The sequence below is a fragment of the Mya arenaria genome, chromosome 1, assembly GCF_026914265.1.
Source record: "Mya arenaria isolate MELC-2E11 chromosome 1, ASM2691426v1".
NCBI lineage: Eukaryota > Metazoa > Mollusca > Bivalvia > Myida > Myidae > Mya > Mya arenaria.
The window spans coordinates 45,582,823-45,605,689 of NC_069122.1; the positions used below are offsets into that span (position 1 = coordinate 45,582,823).

The window sequence follows — 22,867 nt, forward strand, 5'->3', positions numbered from 1 at the left end:
CCTGTATAGTGACAAGAATAAGGTTGATGCAAAGCATCAAGACGGCGTGTTCGCCAGAATCGCAACCAGCAGCCATTACAGAACAAGTGCTAGTTTATGAACTGCTTTGGTTTTTCCAAAGTTATATGTTGGTACTAGGTCAATCTCAGGTCGAGGTAGTGCAGACTTTTGAAAATCAGACACCCCTCTCAAGATGAGTATTTGTCGATATTTCGATTTACTCTTCGATTTTTCTATATTTTCTGGTTTATACCTATCTGATTTTTAGATTCAGGTGGTTTCGTAATGAAAATAAAAGCTTGTTGAGCAACTCGTTGCGGGTTGAGTCCTGTCTTTGTATAATGCCGACTGAGCCGCACATAAGGACCAACACACATCCTAAATAGTCCAGTGGTGTCGTTAGATAGTCCAACGCCTAAACATGTGCATTCTAAATGTGTTGTTTGTCCACCATTTAAGGTAGGAACTAGTCAGTGGTGATTAATGCAAACAAGCTTGTACATAATTCAACGTACTAACGCATGATATATACCTTTTAATTACTAGTGTTTGGCTACTGGTTATGCGCGTTTGGTTTGAATTGCATCATGTATAAATGATTGTACCAACACAACTACATCATTCGTATTATATATTTTATTTATATAGTAGAAAGTAGTTTAAAACTCGCACGCTAAACTATGGCACACAAACAATAAAAACGAGATAATAACTAATAAGTGTTTTAAGTATTAAGTATACAAACTCAGATAAAATGTGTTAACTTACCTAACAAATAATTGCAAAGGTGAACACCACTAGTCTAAGCATGTTTAAAGACCTAGTTTAATCTTTCTATAAGTGACCCCCCCCCCCCCCAACAAAAAAACACAAAAGCAACAACAACAACAAAAACGTGTACTGTACACAACCTCTGTGTATTGATCTTAAACTAATTGCATAATTGTCTGATCAGATCTCTGCTCTGAATATCAAATTGGCCCTACTGTGACATCAGTGCATTTAGCGGGAGATGCAGAGCAGGGGATTGGCATGCCAAACATTCCTTAAACTAGGCCTTTAAGCAATGGTTTTTGTTTTAAATTGAAACATACTTTGATGAACGAGATTGCAGCCCCGTGTGCGTTATTTCAATTCACAACCACTCTTAAACAAACAAATCGAGCCACATTATTAAATTTTGAATTACTAGAACGTTCGGTGTATAGGACATCAAAAGTTATCCATGAATTTTGTATCATTTCCATTGCAGGTGAATGTATGGGTTTTTTTATGATCCATTTGAACTGAATATAAAAGTTAGTTATAGATTATTATTTTTTATTCTGATGGTAAGATTCATGAACAAAACAAAGTTATGCGCATAATAAACATTCAGTAATATTGAACATTATTCCGAAACAAATCATTCCTGCCTACAAGAAAAGTGGACACATATTTATCATTCTAAATGTAGGCTATTATGCTTTCAACCTTCGCCCTTAAGATACAATAGCACTGTATCTTAACGAAAATTGTACGTTCTCATGATATCAGCCCAATCGTACTTGATTAATCACAAAGTCTTGCTGTGCATAAAAACTGTCATTGAAATAAAGATTTCCTAAATGTTCCTCCCTCGTTCGATTGTTCAACAGTTCGTCCAAACACTCTCGGGCCAATGGTTGAAAATCGAGGAAAAATTTGTTGGCAAATAGCATTTCACTTTCGGCTAATCCTGGCAAATCTCCTGAAAAGAAAATATTCCCTTTTAAAAAATACGTTTGGGATACCTCCTGTCAACCCCAAACACACACTCACACACAAGTAACCACGCTAATCAGACGGGATGAATCATAGACGAGATTACATTTATCAACAAAATGTGATAATCTTATAAACAATATCGCGCGATGAACCGGAAATATGACATTGACCTTTTCATAGTACGACCTGATGATTTTGAAAAACTAACGACAAAGCTGAATACCACTGTTTTAACAGTCCACAATATGATAAATGCCACACGAACTCCCCTACCCAAACTATTTAGCGAAGCAAAAGATACAAATATTACTCAACAATTTTCAAGCCAACACTGCAAAACTGCACTTGTACTTAAGTTCATGCTAAAATTTATTTACGATATGGACGCAAATTTATAAGCCAACGCCTTTACTGCTCATGTTTTGCGCACACATTCAGGTACAAAATTAATGAATCCAAATATTTGCCTGCAGATATTCGTGCCAAAGATTTCATTAAACAAATATCGATGCCGAAAATGCAAACATTTAGCACACACTTCTATGACAAGATTGCAGATATTTTAACAATCTTTCATTGTCGGCGGCCAACTTCAAGTTATTTCGAAGTAAACAATATTTCATGACGCTTAAAGCAAACATATATCGCCAAAAATATCCAAGCCAACACTATTTTCCAAAATATTTGAAATATGAAATATAATTCACTCAAACTCTTATGTAAAACTATAACTGTCTCGCACAATGCATATATTTCGAACAAACGTGCGAGGAGTAAGGAGTTACAAAGAAAGAAGAACGCGAAAGTATTGAAATAATAAGAAGGTAGAGACAGAGAAAACGATGAGAGTGGGGTGAGTGGACAGGTCAGTTAAATGGTAGATTCAAGTGTGTTCTAATTAATGCAGGAGATCAGAAACATTTAGATGGTCGAATATAGTCCTGAACTTGTTGGAATATCATTCATGAGAATGTTTCGCACAAATTTTCATGAAGAAATTGTAAACCGACGGCAAACACATACATTTCGAACAGGTGTTGCATGCGAAAACATTAATCGACTCCTCAATGGCGGAAACCTCAAACACATTTCCAGTAAAATTGTTTTACCGACGCCCAAAATAGCAGGTATTTGCTAAAACGTACGTGCTAAATAGAATTACCGACACCACATGTACATATATTTCGCTAAAATAGTTCTCAGAAATTGACGTGGAAATCATTTTTGGCGACGCCTACTTAAGATGTATCATTTGCACAAAATACTAATTGACGCCAAAACTAAAGAAAAAAACAAACATTTTTTATGTAATGAAGCCCTAAATACAAATATTTAGCACACTATTTTAAAGTTATGCCTGAAACATTTACCGTCGCCCAAAATGAAACCATGTCGCTAAAGGTAACCTGTCAGAAATATTTGGTGAGGCCAAAAGTGCAGATGTTATGTATAAACTTTTGTAAAAGATTTTACCGACCTCTTATAAACAGATATGTTATACACATTTCAATGAAAAATGTTTTACCGACGCCAAAAATGCAGATATTTCGCACAAACTGCCCCTGGCAGTGTTCTTCGTGCCCGTCAAATATCCATAACTTGTAGCGAGTGAATGAAGAGGGGCGTGTTGCGTTTAGGTCAGCCACGAAGCTACCTGAAATGCATTAAAAGATACCATTTTATTTTATCACCAGGGCCGGTATTCATAATTTCCTTACTTATATCAATTTCTTAAACTTGTCAAAGACAAATTAAAAACAAAATCAATCCAAAAATGTAATAATAAAAGTTTTAATTGTGCATCAATTATTATAAACATATAGCAATTTTGGTATTATAATGTTATTATATCAAATGCCCAGTAGGAAACTAAGCTTAAGAAAATGACTCTTAGTTTGGAAATGTCTTAAGAAAAATACATCAGCAAATAACACAATGAAAACTACAGGGAGCACTACAGATGCTCTGGCACCGGATTTTCAAACTCAATCATTTTTATTATTCCAAACAAAAAAATATAATACTGAAAATGTGAAAAAATATTGAAAACTATTTTTTTTTTTATAAATATGCACCTTATATAACATTTGTTTCACATTTTCGGTATTTTAGTTTGGAATAATTAGATTTTTATTTGATTTAAAAAAAGAGATTGAGTTTGAAAATCTGGTGCCAGTGTACAGATGGTGTTATATGCACAGTGCAAAAGTTCCATGATTATGATTGCGGAACACTCCATGAGGCACTTTAAAATTTAATTATTGTTAAATCAAACTATTTATTTCATCTATCCATTGACAAAAAAATCAGATACTGGATAAAACAATTCTTAGAGCCCCAAACAAGAAAGTAAGTGAGTTGCAGCTAATAGTATCTCATTTTAAATTGTTTTTTCATTTAAATACTAAAGTGAAAAACTACAGAAACAAGCTCAGTAGCCAAGAGTTAAAACATAAACCATTTTGTATGTACAAATACCATAATAAAACCCCCAAAGTGGGCATTTTAATGGTGTTTTTTTTTCGATAATTTAAGTAGGATTTTTTGGAATATCGCTATAAATCAATACACGATAAAGAAAATTTGAAATATATGTATTTGCTATATGGTTTCTCATTTAACATTGTTGTTTAAAAACGTATTGGATATAAGATATCATAGTAAAAAAATGGGATTTAAAATAAGAACTTTTGGAATTTCGCTATATATATACACACGATAATAATAATTTGATAATCCATGAGCGGGTCCCAGTTTCTTGAAACAACATAGCAGTTCGTTTTTTACCATTATAAGAACCGGGAACATTTAAATGAGGGTTGCTATTCAGCGTAGAAAAGTATGTTTCGTCAGGTATGTCTGTTTTTCGTGTCCACTCTAGTAAGTCTTTTGCCCTTTGGTCATGGAGGAGATAATCCACGTAACCCCTACTGGCTGCTATGTGCACGGCCCCTTTTGAAGGTCGGATATTATGAGGGGCTGGTCCAGCACTCGACAAACGTTCCGTGTTAACCCTAAAAGTAATGATAAATGCGGTAAAACATTACCATTTTGTTCAGTTTCGTTAATGTTAAGTTTTGTTCCGACACAATCTGCGTTTGCAAACTTTGACAATGACAAGTGAACAAAGGCAAACAGTATGGGTCTTGTATAGTAGAAAAACCATATGACTAATAGATAAACGTTAATGTCAAGGATATTTTTTGAATTATGTACAAATATTTTCGCTGTGGTTTATATATAGATCTATATTAATAACTTAGTCATTACATCTGTTCTGTCATGGGCATATAAAGAACGGCGTTTATCTACAAGCTCCAAATAATCACAATTTAAAGCTGCACTCTCACAGAATGACCGTTTTGACAAAATTTTTTGTAAAGGAATGAGCAAATGTATGCGTAAGTGTCTGGAAACCATAAATATATGACTGTAGTCCAGTTCTTAATATTTACGTTCGAAATTTTATGTTTTACGGGTATTTTTCGTAACAAACGTTTTCAGAAAATGAAAACATTTGCAGTTTCCCAACATCCTCGGCAGTTTTCCAAACAATTGGAATATATGTGCTAATGTGAGTTTTATCATATAACTTAATTGAAGGCATTGAATACAAAATCAGCTGATATATGAGAGTGCAGCTCTAAGTAACAGTATATAATTTGATCATCGCTTTCAATTTAAGTCAACGATAAACACGAATTTGAAACTTGAATTCGTAGTGACTTTATTTCATTCTGTTATCATTTGAAGGGGTTTCACGTGCAAAGAAAGATCTTTATCTATATGACCTTTTTCGGTCATTTAATTATATGGATGCTATTTTTAAACGTCGATGTAAGATAGAAGCTTCCTTTTAGTGTTCACGAGATGAAATGTATTGTTTTATAAGTTTAATTGAAAAAAACACATTTTCTTTCCTGCTTAACATTCATCAAAATTAAATAATAAATTGATATTTCATTGCAAAATCGCACAATTTTTAAACTCGCTCTGTAAAATGAGTGGAACAGTGAACTTATGTTTCGATGAACTCAATACTTCAAACGATGAACTGTTCAACAAACCACCGAAAAGCATGCAAAAAGGCCTTAAGTAAATTGGTTACCTTCAGTTTAGCCGAAAAGTTCGCTTAAAAAGATAAATGAAAAGATATATAACAGAATAATCATTAGCCTGTTTCGTAAATATAAGCAATTTTGCCGGTACATAAGTTGTATTTAAAATTGATAAGAATATCATTAGCGAAGTGGCTTAACAGAAATCCTGCTGCTCGGAGACGCGCTAATCATGATTCTACGTCACGACTACAAATAAACAGCCTTGATGGGATCGAGATTGTATAATGCTAGATAGTGAAAAAATGAGGCCCGTTCGTAGATTAATGACTAGTGCGTTGCCAGGTTTCCAAAATTATATAACATAAAATACTTGTTTATTAAAAAGCAATTGTACCAGCAGAGTCAGGGATGAGTTAGTATTGTCACTTCTAACTCCAAAATACGATATATATAATCGTATATAAACTTATACTCCTACATATATATTAACATTATTTATGTTGAATAAAACGATTTTACATTACACACACACACACACACACACATTGATTTTCTTTTAAAAAACAACATTTTTTAAAACAAAGACAGCTTTTATGGGGTAAAGAAAGATTTCGATATTTGTAAGTTGTAGTCCACCGTTTTCATTTTTTTTGGTACAATATATTTCTTTTTATTTCTCTTGCTTCTTTTTCTAAATTAATTTGAAGATAGCTTGTTAAATGTTTTTAACAATACACTTGCTTGGATATGCGAGTACCGTGAATGGGTATGATGAATGATTTTTTAGTAACTCATATGTTTTCACTTCGGTCTCTTTACCCGTTCACGTTAGTTGTCTGTATTGTCTGTGTTCCCAATGTTTATTACTTTATGAAATTCTTCGACTTTGTGTCTATTGATGCACGTCTATTTTCAAAGAAGGTCATACGTAAAGCTGTTGAGCATTCTGAAGTCCAAATAAATGGCTTTATTATTGCAAAGTTTTATGGGTGGGTTTAAGTACCCACTCTAAGAACGATGGATTCATAAGTGTTGAGGTTTTGATCGGAACTTTTTAAAGATTTAATATATTTTTCTGAGACATTATTTAAATGTCAAATGTCAGGAGCGATCAATATATTAAATGCTTTTTGAAAGTCAGCAAACAAAAGGAGTCCAGGTTATTTGTTTTCTTCAAGATATTGCATACCTTCTATGACAAGTCGAACATTTTCGACAATGTATCTTTCTTTGATAAAACCCAATTGCTCCAAGTCAATAATTTAAGGCAGTTTTAGATTCTAAATAAACTATTGCGTTCGTTGCTATTTTAAAATATAAGAATATCTCAAAGAAAATCTTGATTGAACGTTTACTTTAGATGAGATTTGGAATACAATTAGTTCTATGTCTAGACACAAAAACTGTGATATCGGTGGTATGTTTGGGATTTTTTCATCAATGCAAAACAATTGATTTCACTGTAATGAGTTACTGTATTCGACTATATTTTTGATAATGGATTATATCCAGAAGCCTGTACTAAAGGTGTGATCCATAAAAAGGGCGACACAACTATAGGCGCATCACAAATGTCAAATAATATTGTCAAAACATTCTCATTATCAAAGAGAAATATGTTGAATAAGTGACGTGAAACTGAATATTATTTCAATATTGCTCAGTTTGGCTTTCGCGATAACCGCAGTACTGTGGATTGGTTATACGGCAAATGACATTAATGAGACCTTGTGTGATGTCGGTTATCGCTTACTTCCTCAAACAATATGGTCTAGTAATGAGACGCGTGCTTCAGATAAAATATCCCCACTAAAACTGAGAGAAATGTATTTTAATAGGCTCACATATTGACAAGTTTAGCATTAACACGTCTTTTATTCAAACTTTGTCGTATGTCCTGACCCGGCATGCCCTTAAGTCGGGCTTGGTCTATATTATAAAAATACCAAAATTTTATTTACAAATTTCTTAAAGATTGTTTAGAACATGTGGTATCCAATGTGGTGATTTTTTTCTAATATCAAATTTAACCTAGTTAATTGTTTGTGAATGGACAGGTTCCGTAATCGAAATTGACCTCATTAATCAACATTGTTTGAAAACGAACTAAGTAAGTTGTTGTTTTTTTTCGCCCGCTCGCTCGATGTTTTTTGGGGAAAATACGTACGCATTAAAGTGATGTGGTCTTATCTTTGTTTAAAAAAATGCACTGTTGTAATGATAAGTATATTTTGCTTAACTTTTTAACAATGTGAAAGGCAATCCTTTGATGAAGACTTAAGTATCAAGAGATGAATATAATGTGTATATATAGCTATATAACAGTTAGTTACTTACAAACTCGTTCAACGGTGAGTATGGACAATTTATAGAGCGAATTGCATATGCGGTCAATCACAAAATGTTAGTGGTTAGCATGATATTTTGTCCAATGAGTAAATCAGCAGTCACCAATCATTTATTTTGATAGGTTGAAGCGGTATATAAACAGTGGCTGGACAAGTTAGTTTTATGTAGTTAATACAATAAAATGAAGAACAATATAAATGGTTTTGCAACTGCGTATATACTTAAAAACGAAAAACGTGTACTGTACACAACCTCTGTGTATTGATCTTAAACTAATTGCCTAATTGTCTAATCAGATCTCTGCTCTGAATATCAAATTGGCCCCTACTGTGACATCAGTGCATTTAGCGGGAGATGCAGAGCAGGGGATTGGCATGCCAAACATTCCTTCAACTAGGCCTTTAAGCAATGGTTTTTGTTTGAAGTTGAAACATACTTTGATGAACGAGATTGCAGCCCCGTGTGCGTTATTTCAATTCACAACCACTCTTAAACAAACAAATCGAGCCACATTATTAAATTTTGAATTACTAGAACGTTCGGTGTATAGGACATCAAAAGTTATCGATGAATTTTGTAACATTTTCATTGCAGGTGAATGTATGTGTTCTGTTTTATGATCCATTTGAACTGAATATAAAAGTTAGTTATAGATTATTATTTTTTTATTCTGATGGTAAGATTCATGAACAAAACAAAGTTATGCGCATAATAAACATTCAGTAATATTGAACATTATTCTGAAACAAATCATTCCTGCCTACAAGAAAAGTGGACACATATTTATCATTCTAAATGTAGGCTATTATGCTTTCAACCTTCGCCCTTAAGATACAATAGCACTGTAATTGTGCGTTCTCATGATATCAGCTCAATCGTACTTGATTAATCACAAAGTCTTGCTGTGCATAAAAACTGTCATTGAAATAAAGATTTCCTAAATATTCCTCCCTAGTTCGATTGTTCAACAGTTCGTCCAAACACTCTCGGGCCAATGGTTGAAAATCGAGGAAAAATTTGTTGGCAAATAGCATTTCACTTTCGGCTAATCCTGGCAAATCTCCTGAAAAGAAAATTTTCCGTTTTAAAATTTACGTTTGGGATACCACCTGTCAACCCCAAACACACACTCACACACAAGTAACCACGCTAATCAGACGGGATGAATCATAGACGAGATTACATTTATCAACAAAATGTGATAATCTTATAAACAATATCGCGCGATGAACCGGGAATATGACATTGACCTTTTGATAGTACGACCTGATGATTTTGAAAAACTAACGACAAAGCTGAATACCACTGTTTTAATAGTCCACAATATGATAAATGCCACACGAACCCTCATACCCAAACTATTTAGCGAAGCAAAATATACAAATATTACTCAACAATTTTCAAGCCAACACTACAAAACTGCACTTTTACTTAAGTTCATGCTAAAATTGATTTACGATATGGACGCAATTTTATAAGCCAACGCCTTTACTGCTCATGTTTTGCGCACACATTCAGGTACAAAATTAATGAATCCAAATATTTGCCTGCAGATATTCGTGCCAAAGATATCATTAAACAAATATCGATGCCGAAAATGCAAACATTTAGCACACACTTCTATGACAAGATCGCAGATATTTTAACAAACTTTCATTGTCGGCGGCCAACTTCAAGTTATTTCGAAGTCAACAATATTTCATGACGCTTAAAGCAAATATACATCGCCAAAATATCCAAGCCAACACTATTTTCCAAAATATTTGAAATATTAAATATAATTCACTCAAACTCCTATGTAAAACTATAACTGTCTCGCACAATGCATATATTTCGAACAAACGTGCGAGGAGTAAAGAGTTATAAAGAAAGGAGAAAATGATACTATTGAAATAATAAGAAGGTAGAGCCAGAGAAAACGATGAGGGTGGGGAAGTCGACAGGTCAGATCAATGGTAGATTAAAGTGTGTTCTAATTAATGCAGGAGATCAGAAACGTTTAGAATGTCGAATATAGTTCTGAACATCATTCATGAGAATGTTTCGTACAAATGTTTATGAAGAAATTATATACCGACGACATACACATACATTTTGAACAGCACTTGCATGCCAACAATTTAACCGACTCCTTAATGACGGGTACCTCAAACACATTTCCATTAAAATTGTTTTACCGAAACCCGAAATAGCAGGTATTTCGCTAAAACGTACGTGCTAAATAGAATTACCGACACTACATGTACATATATTTCGCACAGAGGTTTAGGCTAAAATATTTCTCAGAAATTTACGTGTAAAACATCTTAAGCGAAGCCTACTTAAGATTGATAATTTGCACACAATACTAATTGACGCCAAAACCAAAGAAAAACCGAACAAGTTTTCATGTAATGAAGCCCTAAATACAAATATTTAGCACACTATTTCAAAATAAACATTTACCGCCGCCCAAAATGAAACCATGTCGCTAAAGTTATCCTGTCAGAAATATTTGGTGAAGCCAAAAATGCAGATGTTATGTACAAACTTTTGTCAACGATTTTACCGACCCCTAATATACAGATATGTTTTACACATTTCAATGAAAAATGTTTTACCGACTCCAAAAATGCAGATATTTCGCACAAACTGTCCCTGGCAGTGTTCTTCGTGCCCGTCAAATATCCATAACTTATAGCGAGTGAATGAAGAGGGTTGTGTTGTGTTTAGGTCAGCTACGAAGCTACCTTAAATACATTAAAAGATTACATTTTGTATTATCACCAGGGCCAGTATTAATAATTTCCTCACTTAAGTCAATTTCTTAAACTTGTCAAAGACAAATTAAAAGCAAAAGCAACCCAAAAAAGTAATAATAGAAGTTTTAATTGTGCATCAAGTATTATAAACATATAACAGTTTTGACATTATAATGTCATTATATTAAATGCCTAGTAGGAAACTCAGCTTAAGAAATTGACCTTAGTTTGGGAATGGCTTAAGATGTTTTATGAAAACCGGCTCTTATTAGTAGATAAATACATTAACAAATAACACAATGAAGACTACAGGGAATACTACAGATGCCCTGGCACCGGATTTTTAAACTCAATCATTTTTTTTTAAATAAAAAAAATCTTATAATTCCAAACAAAAAAATATAATACCGAAAATGTGATAAATATTGAAAAATATTTTATTTTTTATAAATATGCACCTTGTATAATCTTTTGTTTTAAATTTTCGGTATTAAAATTTTTAGATTGGAATTATAAGATATTTTTTATTGAGTTTGAAAATCTGGTGCGAGTGTACAAGTGATATGTGCACAAGTACCATAGTATAAATGATTGCGGAACACTCCAAGAGTTACATTAAATTTTATTTATTGTTAAATCAAACTATTGATTTCATTTATCCATTGTAAAAAAATCAGATACTGGATAAAACAATTCTTAGAGCCTCAAACAAGAAAGTAAGTGAGTTGCAGCTAATAGTTTCTTATTTAAAATTTGTTTGTTCATTTAAATACTAAAGTGAAAAAAACTACAAAACAAGCTCAGTAGCCAAAAGTTTAAACATAAACCCCGTTTAAAGAAATTTTGTATGTACAAATACCATAATGAAACCCCAAAGTGGGCATTTTAATGTATTTTTTTCGATAAATTAAGATGTTTTGTAATATCGCTATAAATCAATACACGATAAAGAAAATTTGATTATTTTTATGGTTTCTCATTTAACATTGTTGTTTAAAGACGTTTTGGATATATAGATACCATTGTAAAAAAACTGGGCATTTCAATGTTTTATTTTTCGATAATCTAAATAAGAACTTTTGGAATTTCGCTATATATATACACGATAATAATAATTTGATAATCCATGAGCGGGTCCCAGTTTCTTGAAACAAAATAGCAGTTAGTTTTTTACCATTATAAGAACCGGGAACATTTAAATGAGGGTTGGCATTCAGCGTGGAAAAGTATGTTTCGTCAGGTATGTCTGTTTTTCGTGTCCACTCTAGTAAGTCTTTTGCCCTTTGGTCATGGAGGAGATAATCCACGTAACCCCTACTGGCTGCTATGTGCACGGCCCCTTTTGAAGGTCGGATATTATGAGGGGCTGGTCCAGCACTCGACAAGCGTTCCCTGTTAACCCTAAAAATATTGATAAATGCGGTAAAACATTACCATTTTTCATTTTCGTTAATGTTAAAGATACATATTTATTCCCAAATACACCACAATTAAAACAAATGTTTTAATATACCAAAAAGGATAAATAAATGTCGAAAACAATGTTTTTTATGAAGGATACTAATTTGAAATAAAAGTGTGGAAAGAAAGGTATTTCTACCTTATGAGATGATAGTACATCACAGTAAATCTTTAACCACTCACTAATCATTTAATATTTTTGCGAATTCAGCTTATAATATTTTCCATTGGCATTATTTTGTAAGTAGTTAAAGATTTATCACACAAAATGTATGTTTAGTTTACATGTGTATGTATGAATTTTGAATCAGAGTGTCACTTTAAGTTTTGTGCCGACATATATCTGCGCTTGTAAACGTCCACAATGACACCTAAACAACGGCAGACAGTATAGGTATTATATGCATGTAGAAGATATGGCGTGAACAAACCATATGACTAACAGTTTTCCAAACAATTGGAATATATGTGCTAATGTGAGTTTTCTTATATTCGTAGTGAATTCGTAGTGACTTTATTTCCTTTCGTTATCATTTGAATGGGTTTCACGTGTAAAGAAAGATCTTTATCGATATGACCTTTTTCGCTCATCTAATTACATGGATGATATATTTAAACGTCGATGTAAGATAAAAGTTGTTAAAAATGTTTCCTTTTAATGTTCACGCGATGAAATGTATTGTTTTATAAGTTAAACTGAAACAAACATATTTCTTTCCTGCTTATCATTCATCAAAAATAAATGATAAATTTATATTTAATTGCATTAATTGATATTCAATTTTTAACCTCGCTGTATAAAATGAGTGGAACAGTGAAATTATGTTTCGATAAACTTAATACTTCAAACGATAAACTATTCAACAAACCACAGTTGGAATTATTCAGTTAAACATTAGATATAAACAGTACCTGACCCAGTTAGTGGGTAGTTTACAAAATTTAGTAAATTGGTTACCCTCAGTTTTGCCGAAAAAATCGCTTAAAAAATAAATGAAAAGATAAATAACAGAATAATCATTAGCTTTTTTCGTAAATATAAGCAATTCTGGCAGTACATAAGTTGTATTTGAAATTGACAAGAATATCAATAGCGAAGTGGCTTAATAGAAATCCTGCTGCTCGGATACGCGTTAAACATAATTCTACGTCACGACTACAAAAAACCGCCCTGTTGGGATCGAGATAGTAATAATGCCAAATAGTGAAAAAAATGAGGCCCGTTCGTAGATTAATGACTAGTGCGTTACCAGGTTTCCAAAATTATATTACATTAAATACTGGTTTATTAAAAAGCAATTGTACCAGCAGAGCAAGGGGTGAGTTGGATTTGCCACTTCTAACTCCAATATGCGCTATATATGATCGTATATAAACTTATACTCCTACATATGTTTTAACATTATTTATGTTGAATAAAACGATTTTTTATTGCCCACACCCACACATGCGCGCGTGCACGCACACACACACACACACACACACACACACACGCACACACACACACGCACACACACACACACACACACACGCACGCACGCACGCACGCGCGCGCACACACACCCACCCACACACACACATTGATTTTCTTTTTTATGTTAATAATATTACTTGAATTATTTGAGGAAAAATTGTTGATGCATGCTTTATTAAGGCTATATGTGTTTGTTTTATGAATAGTAATCATTGTTCAATGCTATTTAGTCTTCATTGTTTTATTCTAATTTCAGATAGGGCAAATAAGCATCGAAATCTAATCGTCTATCATTTCATTTTGTTAAGTTAATTAACAATTTTATTAAGTTACTTTAAAATACAAATATTACTGTTCTTGTTTTCATGGACTTTTCCAAATAGGGCTTTATGTTTGTAAATTGTTAAATTTATTTCAAAACTGTTGTGTGTGGGGTTTTTTACATTCCCATGATAAATTGATTGTACATTTGAATGAGCATAGACTGAAATCGCCTAATTTGAATTTAAACAGAAATGGTTCGTCGGTGGTATTCTCATCAGGAATTTGTAGTTGAAGCTACGCAGCGTTTTATTCATCATTGATTTGTAAACGTTACCATTTTTTTTTCTCTTTCAGATTTCCAATAATTTCCAGAGTTTCTGTCCATTTTGATTCAGAAGTCGGGTGAAGACTATTTTGCAACAATATTTAATTCAAAATTTCGTTTGCTTGTATTGATATTTCAACTGTTTTCTTCAAACTGTTTGATATCTGTTTGAATAAACCCAGGCTGTGTCTTAATATGTCATGGAATTGTTCCAGCAAGTGTTTGATAATTTATAATATATATGTGTTCCTTCTACTGTATCGGTGCTCAATTTGATTAAGTTCGTCGTGAGAAAATTGTCTGATCTATATTCGAAAATATGTATAACCTTTGTTTGACGAACAGAGTGTTTCCTGTACTGCATATTATTTAGTTTTGAAAAACAACGTTTTTTTAACCTAGACAACTTTTATGGAGAAAAGAAAGAGTTCGATATTTGTAAGTTTTAGTCCACCGTTTTCATGATTTTGGTACAATATATTTCTTTTTGTTTCTCTTGCTTCTTGTCCCAAATGCATTTGAAGATAGTAGCTTGTTTAATGTTTCATATCATACACTTGCTTGTGTATGCGAGTACAGTGAATGGGTAGATGATTTTGTAACTCATATGTTTTCACTACGGTTTACCCGTTCACGTTAGTTGTCTGTGTTCCCCTTGTTTTATTACTTTATGAAATTCTTCGACTTTGTGTCTATTGATGCACGTCTAATTTTATAGAATGTCATTCGTAAAGCTGTTGAGCATTCTTAAGTCCATATAAATGGCTTTATTATTGCAAAGTTTTATGGGTGGGTTTAAGTACCCACTCTAAGAACGATGGATTCATAAGTGTTGAGGTTTTGATCGGAACTTTTTAAAGATTTAATATATTTTTCTGAGATATTATTTAAATGTCAAATGTCAGGAGCGATCAATACTATTAAATGCTTTTTGAAAGTCAGCAAACAATAGGAGTCCAGGTTATTTGTTTTCTTCAAGATATTGCATAACTTCTATGACAAGTCGAACATTTTCGCCAATGTATCTTTCTTTGATAAAACCCAATTGCTTCAAGTCAATAATTTAAGGCAGTACTTTTTTAGATTCTAAATAATCTATTGCGTTCGTTGCTATTTCATAATATGAGAATATCTCATAGATAATCTTGGTTGAACGTTTACCTTAGATTAGTTAATTGTTTGTGAATGGACAGGTTCCGTAATCGTAATTGATCTCATTAATCAACATTGTTTGAAAACGAACTAAGTAAATTGTTGCTGTTTTTTCGCCCGCTCGCTCGATGTTTTTTTGGAAAATATTTACGCATTAAATCTGTGTGATCTTATCTTGGTTTAAAAAATTGCACTGTTGTAATGATTAGTATAGTTTGCTTAACTTTTAAACAATGTGAAAGGCAATCCTTTGATGAAGACTTAAGTATCAAGAGATAAATATAATGTGTATAGAGTTAAGTAGCAATTAGTAACTTGCAAACTCGTTCAACGGTGAGTCTGTACAATTTATAGAGCGAATAGCATTTTCGATCAATCACAAAATGTTAGTGGTCAACATGATATTTTGTCAAATGAGTAAATCGGCAGTCATTCGTCATTTATTTTAATTGGTTGAAGCGGTAGATATAAACAGTGGCTGGCCATGTTAGCTGGTAGGTAGTTAACACAATAAAATGAAGAACAATATGAAATTTAAAGATTGTTAATCAGTATTCACACAAAGTAAAAATCTTTTGCGACTGCGTGACTTTAAACCATTTATTTTTGTAATTATATACTAAAAATTTCAACCATTACTTAAACGAATTTTCTAAATCAAATATAAAAGACATTTCGATAGTTATGTAAAAAATGACACATACTTCGGCTCTCTTTTTGCTCAAGAATGATTTATATGATAATTAAACAACCTAACCTGTGATAAAAGTATATGCTTTATGGAGAAACAAAAGTAGCATAATACTATCATACGCACTACCAAACGCAACAGATAAAGAAAATCATGTAACTGACTCTTAACATCAGTAACCATAATATTTTTGCAGTGTTTTTTTTTACAGTTTTTGCTTAAGTTATTTGGAGTTTTAAACAACTAGAATTATGCATGGTGTCCAAATAATTACAAAATATATTCACTGCTCCTGTTATAATTGAATATACGCATAATTACATCCCCATGAACTATTGAACACACTTAATGAGAACTAACTAAATCCAACGACCAGGATTAAAAAAGTCTAGTAATGTAAGAAAATTCTAAAAGCTTTTTAGCTTTTAAAAAGACCTTTATTTTAAACTTATAACCAAAGTCAGAGAACTCTTACATACAAAGTATTCTTCAAAAATCCTCCGGAACCTTTTCTCAAATTCTGATGGAAACTTGTTCATTTCAAAATATCTAAACATGCATTAAAATGAATGAAAAATTCTAAAGTATTTACAAACATCTTAACAAATACAAGTTCGAAATACCAAAGGGGAAATATAATTGATATAAATAAATCTAGGCTACCATGCAGATAAAAGTAGATTATTAAACGACGATTTACTGAATTTTAGACTCCTATACATGTATGCACTGCAAGGAAATAATTTGGGAACTTGTAATCTATGTCGCAGTTACTCCGTGGGAGATGTCGCAGTTACTCGGTGGGAGATGATTTTATATATCATACATGTGATAATACTTAATTTTAACTGTAATTATAGATATTCTTTATAAGTCTCTAGATGAGTAGGTGTACCATTTAACTGTTGCGTAGATATCATTTGCACCATTGTAGGCCTTAAGTATTTTTACAAGTTCCAAGTTTGTTCGCAATGGAATTTCCTGGCCAGTTAAATTTATAAAGTATTTCCAAGACACACTTTTGTTCCAAAGATCCTTCATACATTCAATTTCTGGTTCTAAGACCGACATTGTGCCCCATTTCACGTCAAACCTTTGAGAGCTCAAGAAAACATTGTCAAAACAAGATGAAATTGCAAGGATTTCTTCATAAAACGCTGCACTACTTTTCGTGTCCACGTGAATGCAGTAAAGATTCTGGGGTCGGTATATCGCACGTAAAAGTGTTTCAGCCTGCTTAACTTCCGTATGTATCAGAATACTGAAAGCAATCGGAAACTGTTTCTCTTCCTCTGTAAATGCGTCTGTGATGTATCCTCTGTGTGTCACAAAGTGTGTACAGTTCGACGTTAAATTACCATACTTAGTACTAACATCAGTGAGTTTACTTACATTGTCATTTTTTACATATGTTATATACTTATGTATTTCATTCTTATCGCCTTTTATTAAAGCATTGCAATTGAAATCAAAAACACTTCTGTTTGTAAACAAAACTGCGTTGTTTGTAACACTACTTGGGTGTTCTATCAATGTACCTTCATCCGCATGCTGTTTTGTTTCAATCGCCAATATTTGGTGTTGTTTCATAATTGCCACAAATTGTTGTAAATGTACTTCTCTCAGGTCAAACTGATGATTATTCTGAACATTTTGTTGCACAGGTTTTACTGTGGATGTCGATTGTATGATATGGAAATAAATACCTATACACATAAAGGCAGCAATTGTTAACGATAAAAGGACAAGATAGTTTTTCATTTTAAACACATCAATAATAGTTACAATCGTTTAAATCCAGTTTTTTAAACACGTCGGAAAACATTATTCAGTATCCAATGCGGGCACAGTGAATGTTCGTGAATGTATTTCATGAATGAAAGATAAACTTTATGGTCGAGGGTATGACACTGCTCACCTTATCACAAATGTGTATGTAACTTGTGTAAAATGGAGAAGACTATGAATGCGCTCTTTAACACACCTTGACCCAAAATGATATGGTTACTAGCAAAGTATCTTATTTCATTCAGCCTAATTCAATTGAAACTCATCGGACATTTTCTATCGAGGGCAAATAACACATATACGGAAGTGCCTACTCATTGTTATAATTCTGCTCTTTGTTCAATCGGTGGCATGAACTTTTCTTTCTTTCTTCATCCTAGGCAGCCCCTTGCCCTCTTTGCGACGAGCACGCGCCATCGGATCGAACAGAAATGTGACTTAATTTCATATGGGTGGCATATTTCTGTAATGTTCGCTTGTCGAGAGGCTGGCATGTGACAAATCGAAGAAAATCATAATCACGTGATATTTATTGACAGAAGTGATCTTTTTGTAAACAAACCTTATCATCATTTGACGGCATTCTCGTATGAAAAAATACTTGACCAGATATATAATTGATAAAGTGACGTCATTTCTAAAAAAACAAATAAATTTAAAAAATCTTGGTAAGGCGTAGACAGTTGTGCCACTGTGATTTTGTTTTGTTTTAACTCCCTCTAACAAATAAGTATAGCCTATAGTGTAACATGTAGATCCAAAGGTATTGTATCTACACTTCACTTTATGAAACTTTATTAATGCATACTTTGATAAGATTTACCATTAACGTTTTTTTTCTTTATTCAAGATTATTGGGATAAGAGTAAGGTCCGTGCACGTAAACTGGTTTAAACCCCCCAGTAAATTAACATTTTACTGACCGTTCAAAGGCGGTACCTAACAATCCTTGATAAACATACCTAGTTTTTTTATAAAGTATATATATACTTTGATTTTTGTAGAGATTTGTGCTGTTGTTTCATCTTTATTGTTTGTGATTTTTTGTTTTTGTGTCCTATGTCTTTGGCGTTTCCCTGTGCCATTAAACGGTGTTTATGTTTAAACCTTTGGCTACTGAGATGTTTCTGAAATTTTTCACACAAGTATACATATGGATTTTGGTCAGTTTAACAATGCTCGTGCTTATGTCGTAAATTCCAAAACAACACATACAGATTAACCACTACTGTGTCCAAGCGGCGTATTCATCACGTCTGTGGTGATTCTGATTAAGCTATAGGCAATCATATGTATTGGCTTAAATTAGATTTCGTTAAATAGCTTTTTGAAAATCTACCAGCCCGGTCACACTTTATCTAAATCACTTTAGTGTGTACATATATGTTTAGCCCGATTGTGACGAAAGCTTATAGCTTACAAATTCACGTTCAAATCCGTTTCCATTTCAATGGCTAATAGAAGGTACGCAGGGTGGGGGTCGAACCCATATCCCCTAAGTGAGAGGCGGGCACCTATACCACACCATAACACTCGGTTGAAAGTGGTATTTCCTAAACATTACTCCAATGATATACAACCTTAGTCATCATGCACTCATAGTGTAACCTTGTCCCTTTCGGTCATGATTGAATCTTATCTGTGTGCATGCTCTTCAGATATATTCAGAAATATTTTTGCAGACGTATTTTAAAATCATATAAAGATAAAGCCCAGACATTTTCGTTACTCAAGTTATGGATAACACGATGTTTAATACTGAACTTTCCTTTTTATCTTTAGCTATTGTGTTCTGTATAAGCCATTAGGGACATACACGTTTGGCCAAAAAAATTCCAAACTAAGCTGAATTTTGATGTTTACAAACGGAGAATGAGTAATCGAAAGTTTGAAAGTATTCCATAACAGAATATAGGAATCTTAATGAGTTTTGTCCTTTGTTTGAAATTCATAAGTTCCTTACGTTTATAAGTATTTGAATGAGTAAAGTAATACTGTTGTACGTAATTATTCCTATCATTATTAAAAAGGAAAAAACACAATGGTATTCATCACCCATATAGTAACTGGCACACAGGTGGCATAAACTTGATTCCGTTCAATGTATTAAGATATTTACATTTTTCTTATAGTAAACCATGACAATAGTTCGACGTTGACATATAGAAAAAGCTAAATACTAGGTTACATATGAAGACATACCTCAAAACAATGTTTTTTGTTATAAAATCAATAAACTAAAGAAGTTTATGACACAACGCCATTTTAGTCTTGCAAAGAACTGGTCATACAACCTAGACTTAACAATAGATTGAAATTGGCTTATGCTAACAATTTATCTGACAAATCAAGATCGTCTAAAATTATTTAGCATATGAAATACATGGAACTTTAACTGCATTAGGAGTATGCAAATTATAAGCAAAATCTTTAAATTTAATCATCTTTAGCAGTTTTCACTTTACTCCATTAGAACCATATTCTAGTCTTAACATGTTACATAATTGGTTTTATACCAAAGTCACCATGAACATAACAATTTGTGAAGATATTTTCATTTTAAGAATAAATGTACAGTATTTCAATTGAAACTGCTCAATTAATGTGATGCTTTTGAAACCCCATCTTTCAGATCCATACAACAAAATAGGAGTTCATAGAATTAAATAAATGTCATAAACTGAATGGAGATTTGTAATTATTTTTTTCCAATTTAGCCATTAATGCAAACATAGAATTGTAATTAAACTGTACCCCGAGGTATGAAAAGTCAAGTTTGGTTTTATTATAATATAATTCGTAGATATTGCCAACTCTTGCGTGTGTTATGTAAATACAACAAACGTTGTTTTTACAGCATTTACACATAAGTTTATCAACGAACAATTGTCATGCATAGCAAAAAAAGCGTCATGTTATCTGGTTGAAATAAAATGGAGCTTAATTTGATTAAGAAAATGACATTTTACTGTGTTTGTTATGTAATGTAACAAAAAAGGCCGTGTATTTAGAGCAAAATGTTTTCAATTTAGTATGAATGATATACTATATGTACACACTTTTTATTTCGAGGAATGTGAGTATGTATTATGTGGAGATTTAAATGCGTGTGTTTGGCAATTGCCAGATAATGTAGAAAATGAAACTTAACAGTTGTATGATATTTGTATGATATTTGTATGATATTTTACCCGATGAATATATTTTATGATGAATACATACCGATAAATAAATATGCTAAGATATCGTTAGAATTTTGTAATTTACAGGTGTGCGAATTGTTAATGGTATACGTGGAGATGATAATGCTGTGGGTAATTGTTCATGTGTTGATAGTCAGGGCTGTAATGGGGTTGGAATAAACATGGGCACTAAAAGTAATATTTTTGTCCTACACGGTATCAATTCACGATTGTTGAGTAATATATACAGTATTTATTGATTTTACTAAGGCTTTTGCTTATGATGTGAGAGACATACACACAAAATTTCCTCTACGTGAAATATTGAACACACTGTATGAGCACTCGATATAAGAAAAAGATAGCGGTTGGGAAAGTGGGAACACCGATAAAACTAAAGACTTGTAACATTTTTTAAAATATTCTACACAGATCTTGACAAATACATGTCAGAAATATCAAAATGAGAACTGTGTGTAAAAAGGGAAGTAAATAGCAATGAAATGTCCTTTATGTCTAACCAATATTGCTGGCGCATTTGCAAGACCACATGGTATTATGTCTAACCAACATGGCTGGTGCATTTGCAAGACCACATGGCACTATGCCTCACTTACATTACGGGCGCATTTGCAAGACCACATGACATTATGTCTAACACACTTGGCTGTTGCATTTGCAAGACTACATGGCATTATGTCTAACCAATATAGCTGATGCATTGTAAGACCAAAGCTATGGCATGATGTCTTACCAACATGGCTGGTGCATTTGCTATACCATATGACATTATGTCAAACCAATATGGCTGGTGACCTTGCAAGACCACATGACATGTCTAAGCAACATAGCTGGTGCATTTGCAAGACCACATGGCATTATGTTTGTGCCGTAGGAGTTAAACACCTCCATACTTGACAACAATACAGCGTCGGTCTTGAAAATGCATCATTGCATTTACGTGTCGAATAAATACGGCAAGTTATCTAAAATTGCTTCTGAACATAATAAGTACCACCCATATTTGACATACGACACTCTGATGTCCTAATATGCAGTAACACTTGTGGGAACTTGACCCTAGAGATAAGGACAAGGGAAACACGTCGTCTTGGTATGTCAATCACATGTGGCAAGTTATTTTAAAATATGTCCATACATGAAAAGTTACAGCCCGGACACGACCACCGATACTCTATTTCCTTATATGCAGCATTCCATAGTATTCAAACACTAAGTGTAACATTAAACCTAAAGGTATGAACAGAGGTCTTATACGCGGTATGATGTCCTTATAAACCAAACACATTTGGCAATTTTTTTAACATCTGTCCATACAATAGAAAATTACAGCCCGGACACGAGAAGTTGAGCCGGACTCACGAACGGACGGACGGACGGTGTGATTTTAATATGCCCACTTTCGGGGCTCGTACGATATGCATTGATAAGATTGCAAAAATAGGCAGGTTGCACATATTAATAAGGGCAGCAACTTTCAATATTATTCAGTTATCTAAATGACCTCATTATGCATATTTTATCGTTGTGGTGCATTTGAAATTTGCAGTCTGCGCTTTAATCGTTGATTCTTGTTCTCGTTCGTATTTTAAATACTGGATTTAAACAACGG

General features: G+C 33.0%; 1 protein-coding gene across 1 annotated transcript; it reads right to left on the reverse strand.

Moving 5' to 3' along the window:
• Nucleotides 1–1,532: 1,532 nt before the first annotated feature.
• On the reverse strand, nucleotides 1,533–18,635 carry LOC128227503 (beta-1,3-galactosyl-O-glycosyl-glycoprotein beta-1,6-N-acetylglucosaminyltransferase-like). The gene is made up of 5 exons (XM_052938123.1): nucleotides 18,615–18,635; nucleotides 17,160–17,626; nucleotides 4,534–4,760; nucleotides 3,272–3,400; nucleotides 1,533–1,729 (listed from the first exon to the last, which is right to left on the reverse strand). Exons 1-5 carry the CDS (start codon nucleotides 18,633–18,635, stop codon nucleotides 1,533–1,535), a joined length of 1,041 nt encoding a protein of 346 aa, XP_052794083.1.
• Nucleotides 18,636–22,867: the final 4,232 nt, after the last annotated feature.